The sequence below is a fragment of the Ambystoma mexicanum genome, chromosome 3q (genome assembly GCF_040938575.1).
Source record: "Ambystoma mexicanum isolate Mex_15411 chromosome 3q, UKY_AmexF1_1, whole genome shotgun sequence".
Taxonomy (NCBI): Eukaryota; Metazoa; Chordata; class Amphibia; order Caudata; family Ambystomatidae; genus Ambystoma; species Ambystoma mexicanum.
Genome location: NC_090926.1, coordinates 231,606,270 through 231,619,921, shown reverse-complemented (window position 1 = coordinate 231,619,921; position 13,652 = coordinate 231,606,270). Strand labels below are relative to the sequence as shown.

Below are 13,652 nucleotides of genomic sequence, written 5' to 3'. Positions count from 1 at the left end.
CGTAGCTCCGTTTAGTGGACGGTGCCCATGATTCTGCGATGAGGTGAGCAGCTTGCGCCAAAATATCTGGGCAGGCCCAGCGTTGCCTTCTATCATGCACACCATCAGTGGGAGAGTCCTCTCACTCTCAGAGGATGATATCACCCAGGTGAGTCCGTGAGCAGGTTGTCTCCCGAAGGGAGTATTCTCGGGTAATCTGTCCTTCGTTCCATCAGTGTGGAGAACCATACTTGCGATTTCCATATTGGAGCCACTACTATCATCTTCGCTTCCTCCCTGAGGACTTTCGGTAGCACTCTGTTTATCATTATGAATGGTGGGAAAGCATAGTGTGTGGTTCCCTTCCAGTCCTGGAGGAAACCGTCTACTCGGGCTGCTGTCAGGTCTAACCACCAGCTGAAATATCCACTTTCTGAGCGTTCAACCTGGATGCAAATAGGTCCATGTGGACCATTCCTCATAACCTCTCTATCTGAAGGAAAATGCCCTTTTCCAGCATCCAGTCGCTGGAATCTGATAAGTGTCTGGCGTTCCAGTCCACTGCAACATTGAGCGAGCCAGTGAGATATTCCGCTACCACTCAGGTCCCTGATTCGAGGCAGTAGTGCCAAAAGTCCTTGGCTAGCTCTGCCAGAAATCTGGATTTCGTGCCTCCTAAGTGATTGATGTATCTGACAGCTGATATGTTGTCCATCTTCAGCAGGATACACAAGTTCACTTTGTATTTTGTGAAGGCCTTGATTGCGAAACACCCAGCTAGCAGCTCTAGGCAGTTTATGTGGCGCTTGAGCTTTTCTGCGCTCCACTTTCCCTTTGTTTCTAATTCTCCTCACTGGGCTCCCCAGCCTGCTCTGCTGGTGTCTAATTCTATCACTAGATCAGGTCGTTCTCTGAATATGGTTTTCCCTTTCCAGGTGTCCATATTCTGCAGCCACCATTTCAGTTCTGTTCTGGAATCTACATCAAGGGGTACTGTATAATGGTACTTTAGCTCCTGCTGTAGGTGCTTTATTTTTAGTCTTTGCAGGGCTTCATAATGTAAGGGCCCTGGGAATATCGCTTGGATCGATGCTGGTAGTAGTCCCACTACTCTTTCTAACGTCCTCAAGGACACTACGCTCTTGTCTAGGCAGCTTCGTATCTCTCTTTTTATATCTCTTACTTTCCTGGCTGGTAGTTCAAGGGTTGCTGTCTTGGTGTCTATGATGAACCTGAGGAAGTCTATTCTCCTTGTCGGGATTACATCTGACTTCTCTCGATTCACTAGGAAGCCTATTGATGACAAAAGCTTCTTCACACCGCTTGTCTGGTACTCGAGCGTCTCTCTGTTACTTGCCAGCAGCAGGAAATCATCCAGGCAGATAATTATCCTGATCCCCTTCTCTCTGATTGCTGCTGCTATTGGCCTCGTGAGCTTCGTGAAGGCCCATGGTGCTGAGGCTAGCCCAAATGTCATTGTTGTGAATTGCCAAATCCGTCCGTCCCAGTCCCACAATAGGAAGGGACGGTATCTCTTTTGGACCAGGATCGTGAGGTAAGCGTCCTTTAGGTCGATCCTCGTAGGCCAATCGCCCTGTCTCAGGATATCTCTGAGCTGGTGGATTCCCTCCATCTTGAAATGGTGCTACGTCACCCAGCTGTTCAGTTCCGTCAAGTTTATTACAGGCCTTATTTTGTCCTTCCTGTGCACAAGAACCATCGTGCTTATAAATCTCGGGGTTGTGCTGCAAGGTTCTATAGCACTCTTCAGCGCTAAGCATCAAGGTGCTGTGTGTAATGTCTCTTTCTCTACCTGCGCTGTTGTGTATTGCGTGGGGTTGAATCTGCATGGGTACCTGTATGAATTCTAGTTGTAGCCCTTTGACCATCTGCAGGATCCAGGCATCGCTGTAAAGTGCGCACCAATTTCCCCAGAAGCGCTGTGTTCTCCCCCCAACTTGCGGCTTCGGTGTATGTCTCAACTGTGGGGAAGCTTTGTCCTCTTCCTCTTCTTCCTCTCGGGAAACGCCCTCTCATGGGGAAGAAAGCACCTTGCTGCTTGTTGTCCCAGTAGTGGGCCCTGTTACTTTGAGTCCTTCTTGCGGCTTGATGACGACCAGTCACTCGGCCTCGATACTGACCAGTCCCAGATAAAACCCTGCCCGGGAATGTCTTCTTTATAGATGCTTGGGCCTTCTCTAGGGAGGTGTAGGTGCCTACAAATCTCCCCATTTCCTTCCCAAACAACTCCCCGAACAGGAGTCCTTGTGCCGCTTCCCTCACCTCGTAGGAGGCTAGGTCCCCTAACTTGGAGTCGATCTTTAGGAGGACTCTCCTGCGCTCCGAGGATATGGTGCAGTTCGCATTGCCTAAGAGGCAGACCGCTCTTTGTTTCCAGTTAGCTAGTATATCTGGGTCCACCTCTCCACCGGTGTCCCGGGACCGCTCCGCCAGGTCCATAATCTTGGCCTGGGGCCCTGCAATATCAAGGACCTTTTCCTGGCAGCTTCTCCAAGACCTGTCTATCCCCTTCCAGGGGGCTATGTAGGCCTATGCTACAAAACCCAGCATCTTTGGGTCTAGTTCTGGCGCCTCTGCCACCTTTCCCGGCAGTTCTGGCCTCGGACATTCGGCCCGCATGCGCTACCTCGCTTCCCTCTCGAGGGCTTTGCGCTGACTCTGGGTCATATATTTTGTGACTCATGGCAAGGGCAGCCTGCCTGACGATTTTGAGTTTGATATTTTCTGGCTCAAACATTCCTGCCAAACTCATCGTTTTCCTCTGTTATTTTCCTTCCATAGTCTTTTCCTAGGAGGAGGTTGTGTCTCATCCTCATCGACTCTGTCCTCTTCTTGCGAGTATCGTGGGGTCTCTTAATCCTGCCCCTCATTTCCCATATTTTCATCCCCTGGGTAGGGGGTAGTGAGGCTCGGCACTGCTGACCTGTGCATGAATGCATCCCTTAGTTTCATGAAGGGGTTGGTAGCCTCTGGGGCCCCATAATCTGCCCCATCTGGTTGACATGGGGGGTCAGAATAGGTCTCCCTCTTCCGGGTCTTGTTACACCTCTTGAGGACCCTCTAGCATGGCCCCTGTGGACGTGCTTTCCTTATTGTTGGTACCTTTGCCCTTAAGGCTTAAGAATGTCTCAATGGTCAACAGTCTCTCTTGCAGCGGTCTCACCCCTTGTGCCACTGCCTCTACCAGTGAGTTGCCCAGCACTTCTCTAAAACTATAGGCCAGGTCCACAGCCTGTTCCTCCTCACTGCATTCGAATTCTGCCATAGTGTGTACTGGGTCTGTGCCTTGTGTACCTAAATTCAGGTGTTGTGGCACGTCCACTGTCTCAGTGTATTTTCAGCGTGGCTGCACCAGTTTTGCCTTGCTGTGCAGGCTTGAGTACTTGCTCTGAGAGCTTTGGGCCCTGCAGCACCAGTCTTGCTGCCAATCAAAGGAGCAGTCTGGCCGCTAGTATAGAATAATCGCAATCGAGCTTGTTTCATTATGCAACCTCTCCCAGCCTCCGGAGGATTGAGCTGAATGCTCCGGGGTGCGCAGATTCGCTGTGTAACAGCCTTAGGCTCAATGGTGTGTACTATTCAGCATTGTTGATCATTATTCTACGCTCTGTATAGTTCCGCTCTGAATATCGTGGAGGAAGCTCCTTCCATCTGAGAGTGGGGGCTCTTGCCCCCAGGATCTGATCTGCGCTTTTGATGCACGTTGGATCACATCGGGAGGTGCGGCCCCGCCTCCCCGAGTGTGGGGGGAGCTGCTCCCCTCTCTTTGCCCTTCCTATGGATGGGCTGATGTCCTAACTATGCAGAGTTTGGCGGATCCCAAAACGTGCCGTGAGTGCAGCAGAGGGTTGCCAACTCTGTATTCCTAATACCTCTTAGAAGTTATACCTCTACTTTTAATTATGTGCTACTGAATAACACATGCACACTTTATCGCTTGTTATGCCTTGCGTGCGTTCTATGACAATGTAAACACCTTCAGTAAATGCTGCGCTACGGTGTCAGTCATAATATTGAATGAAGAATTTCGAATGTCAAAAAAGTCGAAAAAAAAATGTCGAATTATTTATTTTTTTGATATTTTTTTTGGCTCTAGTTTATATAAAAAAATAGGTAAAAACAAAAAAAAGGGGGGTTGGGAGGGGAACCCCCCCATTTTGAAAAAAAAGTCATAAAGAAATTCGACATTTTTTTTTTACTATTTTTTTTCGACTTTTTGACTTTCGAGATTTTTGTATTCGAAATTATGTCTATAAACCCTGCGCTACGCAGTTAAGGAAAAAGTTGACTTATCGTCTAAGAGCGCAGGAAAGAAGAGGGATATGAAAGGAACAGGAAGGACAATGATCCAGAGCATATTGACTACAGAAAGACTGGATTTAAGGGAAATGTAGATTTGAAGAAGTGTGAAAAAAAAAAGAAATGTTTTCCATTTGGAAAGTTCTAATGTTTGGTTTGTTGAAACTGCTGGAGACAGGAATACATGAGAAGATGAAGCATAATGCTCGCCTCCGGTCTTGACATAGAATCGTGACTCCACCGCTAGACCCTGTTGTGTAATATTTGCCAAATCAATTTATCTCCAGACACCAGAGTGCCCTTATATGCTAAGTTTGTGAGAATTGTAAATAAGCGAAATATCAGCATGTGTCTACAAGAAATAAACTGCAAACATCACAATCTGATAGACTTGATCTCCTCCTTTTTACTTGTGTATGTGGCATATGATTGCAGCCGCATTATTCCCAGTGGCTTGATATAAGAAATCTTGGCACAATATAAAACAAGTGGCGTGTCCTCGTGCGAGCCAGGAGGCACATTACTTTGAGGGTTGCAAATAAGAAGGGTCACTACTGAAGACTCCTTCAACACCTTCAAGAATAAAACCAAATCTTGGCTCTTTGACCAGCAATAGTTGTGTTAGACATCTGTCCTACTTACCCAGCCCACCTGTTCCCTTACATGATTTCCGGTCTGCTACCTTCCCAACTACCTCAGGGATACTCCCTCTGCGGAGCCTAGGGATACTGTACCCTGTTTAATATTTGTAATTATTAACATTGTATTGTGCTGTTTTGTTATACTTTTATTGTAATTTATTTCCCTGTATGTTCTTTTCTTGCAACCTTGTACAAATTGCGCCCTGATGCCCCCGGGCCGGATGGTCTGCGCATTATAAATAAACAAATACAAATACAAAAACTATTATATATGAAGCAGCAGCCTCGTCATGAGCCCATGAGTGAGGCTTTTCACTAGTGCTCGCAGTGAACGAAGTCACTTCCAGGGACTGGCAATTCTGGGCGGTAAGGCGCAGTGAGGTTAAACAAATTGTCCTGGATCCAACATTTGGTCTGCAATTTACGCACTTGACCACATCATTTCTCAACTCTAGGTGTACAGTATGGTACACTTTGTGAATGCTCATTTTCAAGAACTGTATAACATATAATGAATAAGCCAAAATAAATTGTCTTAGCCTCATACAAGCACATGCTACTTGTTTTAGTGACACAAAGCACATTTAACGTTCTACATAATAAAGCAGACTGGACAGTGTAAGGAATGGAGACTCGTGGGTGCTTCAGGCTATTTGTTGCTTTGAAATACTTCACAGATGAGGCCACCAAGCAGAGCTGAGTGGGGGCTTTCAGATGCAGATATGTCTATCCCAGCAGTAATCATTGAATCATTAGCACATATTCAGAGAACTTGTCACATAAAATGGTAACTACTGTTGGTCAATTCCAGGCATGTTCATATTGATCAGGCCAGAGGTAGGTCCCTTTTGCCATCCTGTCAAGCCTGGGGATGAGTGGAGAGGGCCCGGTGAGGCTTTCGGAGGAGCTGGCCTTCCTTTCAGGCGTTTTCCTGAATTCGTGATCTGCTAAACTGTCACTGGCCAGAGCTAGAGAAGTCTGTGTCACCTTCTTAGGTGGCCAGATCCTGAAGTGTTTCTCATGATTTGTCCACATTCTCTGGAGATGACACCCCGCCGTGTTGGTGATGCTCTCTGGTTCACAGCAGACGAGGCACTGGGATGGATTGTGCTGTTTTCTCTATTTAATTCCTGCAGTAGGTGGTCTGACACTCTGGTGCTTGTGTTACTCGCTCTCTCGTTCATACCCCCTCTCTGTCAACCACTGGTTCTCATGAGGTCATCCTTAGATGTGAGTCTTGCTCTCTCAGGTGTTTCAGGAGGCCACGCTCCAAGATATGTGTGTTGTTCTATTTAAATTCTCTGGAGGTCTGACACTAAGATGTGTGCGCTACTCTCTGGGATTGCCTGAGGCATAGGCTAGGTTGCTTGCAATGCTCTCTTTGGATCCTCAGGCGGCCATAGCCTGAGATCTAATTCCAGGGACAACAGACCCTCAGATGATATGATATGATGGGTTATTTATAACGCGCTCAATACCCAGAGGTCTCTAAGCGCGGACCCAGGGATCGAACCTGTGTTGCTCCGTGTTGTCTTGCTTCCAAGGCGAGCACGTTGCCCCTGAGCTATCCACCAGGGACATGATTGTCCTCCTTCCTCACCCCATCAGCCTTGGATCTCTGGGCACCAGACACTGATATGTTTTTGCTTCTCTATATGTGTTCCTGTGATGTCCATCTCTGACGTGTTTGCTTTGCGTTCCCATTCTCTCTCTTGTACCTTATGGTTCTTAAAAAGTCAGGCTATGATATGTGGGTGCTGTTCTCACTAGTTCTCAGGGAGCTAGATCCAGCGGGATCCTGGGGTTTCTTTGTTGCGCTCCCCAGGTTCTCCTTTGTCTTTGTTTCTCTGGGTTGCTTCTTTTGACATCTCATAAGGTCAGGCCCTGTGCTACTCTGGCCCGTGTGACAGCACTGCTTTGCACTGTTTTTTCGCTGTTTCACGGGTGACCCATCTTTGGGTCTCCAGTCCTGTTTCCAGTGGATATAATCCAACATCTTTCATTGCTTATTTTCTCTGATTCGATCCCTGCATCTTGCCCTCTGGTGTGTTGCCTGCATACTCTTTTCTGCCATTCCTCCCAGTTGTTGTATAACACGTACCCTGCTCCCAGTGGGCGTGCACGCGCGTCTGGAATGCTGGCATACCATAATAGGGCTGCTCAATCTTCTCACCAGGCCAGATCCCAGACTGATTTTTCAGCTCCAAGTTTTCTTCACAGACAGGCCCTGTGCACTTTCTGCCTCTGGGTTCTCAGGAGACCACACCCTGGGCTGCTTCTATTTCCGACTCTCGGGCAGTGGAGCGTTCCACTGGGTCTTTGTTTCTAGGAGGCTGTCCCCTCTCTTCACCGTTCGGATCCTAGACGCGTTCTGTCTCTCTGTCCCCAGCTGGTTACACCCGGGTTGTTCCTCTGGGTGCAACCTGGGGACGTTGGACTCTGAGCGTCTGCTTTCACTCTTTGCTGCACCTGCCAGTTCAGTTATAAAATCCTTTATTTGTATCACCAGCATTAACACACTAACATTATACATAGCGGTGCAGATGGAATTGAACTCACATTTAGTCTGATGGAGAGAATAGTCCTTTGTATCATTTCCAACTGCATCATTATATTCCATGCATCTCATTTTCTTTACATTGCCACCAAACACTAGACGTGGGAGCGCGTAGTTCTTTATCACCAACATTTTGACCACTGGAGGACGTAATGATGCAAACATCTTTCCAATGTATCCAAAAGGACATGTACTTATCTCACCGTATCCAAGTGGAACATTGTTGGCCTATTGGACTCTTGCCTTTGATTTAGTAAACATCTTCTGGAACTATCTGGGCAGAATGTATTTCCAATGACCGACACACCTTTGGCAATCTACCCAAGCCTGTGGCTTCCATCTCTTTACCCAGAGCTCCTTCCTCATTGCTCATGTGCTGCCTCCTTCAATACTCATTCCAGATGTGTGCCTGTAGGCTGGCCCTGTCCCATCACTGGATGTTGCATTTAACAAGCCTATCTTCCTGTTTGCAGCCTCTATAACCGAAATACATTTTGATGGTAATCGACTTGGCATGCCTGATCTTTTCTTTAAATGCATAATGACTGCATTATAATTAAGGCTCCCGGTTTTATTGTATTTATTGTTCTGCCATTTCCATCTGTATTCATCCATATTTATTTTTGGCATTTTTCCTGTATTAATCCACATTTATTTTTTGTCATATAAAAAGATCATTTGCAACCAGTATTGTTCTGCTTTTATTATAATAAAAAAATCCATTACTTAAAGCACACATGCAGCCCTATAGGAAAGAAATGCTAGCACAGTTTTTTCAATAACATGAAACGGTTGCTCCTGTGATGGCTGCTGCCTTAAGATATATGCTGTTGTCAATTTGAAGAACATTAATGCTATTTTTATACAACATTTACACTCTCCATGCTGCCAATCTGCAATGTGATTTTCCTGCGATGTTTAGGGACATCATAGGGAACCAGACAGAAAGACCTGTTTTCTGTTTTTTCCATTTTTATAAATAAATACAGACAGAAAGCAGAAGGATTTCCATCTGTATTTATGTGTACAAATCAGTAAAAACGGAAAACTGGAAGCCTTAATTATAATCAATGCTAGCCAACACCGGCAGCCTTGTTCGAGTGTAATCAAGGTCCCAGTGGTTTCTCTTGCAAGGCATACATTAGTTTTCAAAAAATGATTCGCAGAGTTTGATAATTAAAATGTTCTTGATTGGCAAACACATTTATTTAAATAGCAGTTTTGTGCTCATATATATAATGTCACCAGAGGTTCAGAAGTTTCATGAATCAAAAAGTACACAATGTTAAAGGAATGTCAAAGCTGGCGACTTAAGTAGGCAGCCCAACACAGCATTGTAATCCTGCTTGCCCATGAAAGTAATATGTATTGCTATTACCACACCAGGCCTCTGTCTGGGCTGCTGATACTTTTTTGTTTGTGCTTTGAGTGCCTTTGCTTTGCCTAATTCATGCTTTCCTTATAAATAAATTACTCAAATGTCTGTGATTGGAAATAAGCATTTCTAAGACCTGGAGGTGCCCCACGAGGTGCCCAGGTGAGTGGGCACGGGGGCTGAGTTGTGTAACTCCAGTGGGAAATCATGGACAGGGTGAAGGCTGTACAGAGGTGCAGCGGGCCGGCATGAAATGCGCGGGGCTACTTGAGGATTCCGCTTGCGTTCCGGGCCTCCAGATTGGCATGCTCTCACCCACATACTGCAATCATATTCGTAAAGTAAAGCGAGCTCTGAAGGCGAACTACAGTTTATGATATTGCAGCAGGTCTGTAGATGTACAGAGCTGGATGGAACTATTGGTCACTACTTTGCATAAACATCTAGTCAGCTTTGTGTAAACATTATGGAAGATGAAAGACAGTAAGAGACTATGCAGAGTGGATGGTGTAGCAGCCAGAGAACTGGGCACACTAGTTTAAAAATATTATTTTGCAGATATATCACTTTCAGGGTAACTAGTAGAAAGCAGCAAGTTGATAAGATTGAATGTCAAGGAGTTTGGGATGAGCTCATGGGTGGAGCACCAGATGCACAGATGAATGCAACTAGCAAGTCACAGAACTAGGCTTACCATCAAGCGGTGCCTTGCCATGTGATTATGTACATTTTCAAAAGTGTTAAAACATCAGTATAGTGTGCCTTTCCCTATACAATTAAATATAGTTGACACTATGAGATGTATATAGACTAAACATTACTGAACCACAAGGGGGCAATGCAGTATTTTACAGCAGTAATACTGTAATTGTGCATTATGTATCACTTTACATTTTTAGGAATGAATTGACTGTCTTTAAAAAAAATAAAGTTAACACATAAATGCCCTTTGCCAAATAGAATATAGGTTGCTTAATAAAACAAGCATCCTGATTACCTCTGGCTTGCAATTATTTGAAAAAGAAAGAACTTCTCTTGGCTAGTCCTACACATGCCGTTTACATTTTTAATAGTGGAGGAGATGATTACTGCTGCACTCTCTCTCCATTAGCCCCTTTGAACTTGCAGTGAACAGAGGAAAGAGGCAGGATAATCTATTAGCACCTTTGAACTTGCAGTGAACAGAGGAAAGAGGTAGGAGAGAGCCCTCTTGGCAAAAGAGGAATGCAGAGTGAGCTGTGTTTTCATTGAACAGGTGTGCGACACGAGTGTCAATGTAATTATCAAATCTACTAAATTACATGGCAAACTTGTACGCAACACTGCTTATTTTATGCCTTGTTTTTGGATTCCAATGATATTCTTTAATTATCTGCATTTCATCACTGTTTCTAACACCCCAAACCCTGCTAGCCTACAATGTGCTCTTTCTTTTTTTGTATCAAAACCCTTGACCACCTCAACACAAATGTGTGTCCCTTATTGAGGGTTAAAGCTCTTTAGTCCAGCCATTTGCACTTACATTTTGTGATATTCCTACATCCTCATATTGAGACCAGGGTTTATTGAAAGCAAACACAATGCTCAAATATCTATAGCATTTTATTTGTTCTATTTTAATATCTCTGATATTACACCAGTGTAAAAATCACTTATTTTCTATTTAACACTGTTGTTTTCCATATTTTCTTCTCTACAGCGGCGGCGGACGGCACCTGCACGCCACATCCAGCTTTCGGTGAGTCTGTATGTATTTTGTGAATGTGTGGGTTCGGAGGCAGCAGAATGATGTAGATCGGGGACACAGGTAGAATGCATGTAGAATGTAGTGGTGGAGACTGGTCCCTCTTCTTGTTTGCATTTTTGCCAGCTCTGGGACCTCATGGGGACACCAAGTGAGAGGTGGAATGGTATAGCGGGGCAATGTAGCTAGGCTAATGTTTATGTATGCCAGTGAATTATCACAGTGGTGAGGCATCCTATAGAGTAGTTTGTCCCTCAATCTGGTGGCCTCACCTTGAGTCTTGTGCTCAGTTATGAAGGCCTGACCTGGAGTATTGCAATGGGTTCTTTTGGCTTTACCAGGACTTGCGTCCAGTGTGAAGGGCCATACCTCGTGTATTGCATTTCTTATCTGGAATCCTTTATCCGGACCTGGTTGCCCCATCTAGAGTTGTGTATCCAGTCAAGGAGGCCTCTTCTAGAAACGTGTGTCAATATTTTGGGACCACTCCTGTATGGCCTCTGGTCTTTGTGGTTCTATCTAGAGTATTGTGTTCCGACCTTGCGGTCATACTCGATTATTGTGCCCAGTTTTGGAAGCCACATCTGGTGGCCATTCTGAGAGCTACCAGGAAGCATCAGAAATCTTCTGAGGAGTGATGCAAGAGCCTGAAGGGCAGCAGTGCAGCAAGATATGTGATGAAAACATTTAAAAATCACAGGGCCGTCATTTGCTGCGTTAGGAATGATACACCAAGCGCTCAGTGTATGAAATGAGCGGGTAGGGAATCACAGGACAATTCTGGCTTAGGAAAGATCGGGGTAAAATAAGGAAGTCGTTGACTTCAAAGATGATCACAAGGGCAAACTCAGAATTCAAATTGGTCCAGGTAGATAGACTGGGGTAATAGTAGTGTAAATCAAAAAAGATCTGGACAGATGCTGTGTTGATAAATAGCGTGCACAATGCAGACATCATTGCCTCTTCGTGCTATGCATGCAGCATACTAGAGCACGGCTCACAGGATTTCCTTGAGATATTCCCGCTCTCTCTGTACCCTACACATAAGGCGTGCATCGGATACTTTTACTCCCTAAGAATAGGCAAATCATCCCAAAAACTAAAAATAGGGAGTGAAAACACTCCCAACAAAAAATGGGAAACAAACACGTAGGACTCTGTGCCTGGACCTTCACCCACATGGTTCCATGTCCCGGGTGGTATAGTTCAGTGGAAACGCAGTCGTGTTGGAAACAAGATGATGCAGAGCAACACAAGTTTGAATCCTGGTTCGTGCTTAGAAACCTCTTCGGTATTAAGTGCGTTGTAAAAAAACTATTATAATGATGGATATGTTTGGACCAGTAGTGCACGTTGTACCACAGGAAGAAACTACTATTATTAAGAAGTAAACATGTATCTTTTAATCAAGATTGGCGATGCAGAAACACTGTTAGTTTGAGCAGCACTCACATGACGGATCCTCCAGATAAAGAACCAAAAAGACTGCAAGATAAAAAAAATGATTGAAACTTTATTGAAAAAATTATTTCATTAAAAAGTAATCTTCCCATTGAGGTATATGCCAGCAGATACGAGGCTGTTGACGTGTTTCACCACACACCCGTGGCTTGATCACAATGTCTTTCCCATGTGAACTATAACCTTAAGAAAATGTGTATGAATCAGCTGAAAAGGAATAATTATTACACAAACATTTGCGTTTTACTGTTAAAACATATTTTTAGCACATATAAAATACTCCCATTGGGAATTGGACTTACATTTTTGCTCCCCAAAAAATCATTTTACTCCCAACTTTAAAAAATAGGGAGTAAAATACTCCCACTTCAAAATCTTAACTGGAGCATTGCTCTTTCTCGCCCTGCTCCATCCAATTCAAACATTTATATTGTGTTAGTTCATGATTACGGGGGCATGTGGGATCAGAAAAATTGTGGTTTGAGTGAGGGCCGCTCCAAACTGCGCAAGCGTCTGTGGGGCTCTTAGTGCCAGTACGTGGCCCGCCAACACAGAAGCAAGCCTGCGTCTCACTGAGCTACCGCCTGCCTCGTAATGAGGCCAATTGTTTATAGGCGCTATACAAATAAACTATCATATCATATCATATATATGGATATAGTCGAAAATACTGATCAAATACAAGTAAAACGGATGCTTCCCTTCTGTGTGTGAGCAATTTGCTAAGGATGCACGGTGCCAGCTCCTTACAGCCCCAGCAGTCGTGTGTGTTTCGTGTTCCACTAGCACAGCTCCTGCCTCTCTCTCTCTCTGGGTAGTCTGGTGCAGGGTTTGGCGGCTGCAGCAGGGTTGGAGCGGGCTTCACAGCCCTGTTTTGGGCAGAGGTCCAGTCAAAGAGAGTGTGGTCAGCTGCCGCCACAGGGTCAGAGCTGGGAAGGAAAAGGGAAGGGTGGAGGGGGGGGGGGGGGGGTTACGGGGTGTGGGCGCCGAGGCATGGGAGCGGAGGAGAGCCAGGCTTTCACAATTTTGCTCTAATGAAGAAAAACTACATGGAAAAAATGATAAAGCTGGTTGACTTTGGCTTCGGAAAGTGTAAAGAGCCAACTCTGATTTCACAATGAGTGCGAGGGGGGGATGGGGGCACTGCAGGAAGGGAGGGACACGCAGGGGAAGGGAGAAGGGTGGTAGAGCAGGGTAGAGGCATAGGGACACACGTGGGAGAGGAAGGGTACATTTGACACGGACAGGGCGGTAGAGAGGGATGGGAGAAAGAGTGGGAAGTGTAGAGTTGATGAGAAGGGAAACGTTAGAGTGAGATATAGAGGAGGGGGAGTGTGTACGTTAGTGAGAGAAGGGAGAGGGCAGTATGCTATGGAATATATTATTTATTTTTACATTTATAAAGTGCCTAAACCCGGGGGCATCAGGGCGCTGTTAGACCAGTTACACAAAGCTTACATCTCTGTTTGAGAGTCTTATTATGATGGTATTTATTGAGCGCGGACCTGGCTTCGAGAAGCTACAGAGCGCTTTACTGAGGTATAGAATAATACAGATACATAACGGAGCGCTTTA

At 45.3% G+C, this 13,652-nt stretch overlaps 1 protein-coding gene across 4 annotated transcripts in view; it reads left to right on the top strand.

Annotated features, from left to right (window-relative positions):
• Nucleotides 1–13,652, top strand: part of TNS2 (tensin 2) — a 590,960-nt gene that overhangs the window by 380,684 nt on the left and 196,624 nt on the right. For all 4 annotated transcript variants that reach the window (XM_069653619.1, XM_069653621.1, XM_069653620.1 and 1 more), the window contains one exon: nucleotides 10,572–10,610. In XM_069653619.1, coding sequence (XP_069509720.1) covers nucleotides 10,572–10,610 — 39 coding nt within the window. The remainder of the gene's footprint in view (nucleotides 1–10,571; nucleotides 10,611–13,652) is intronic.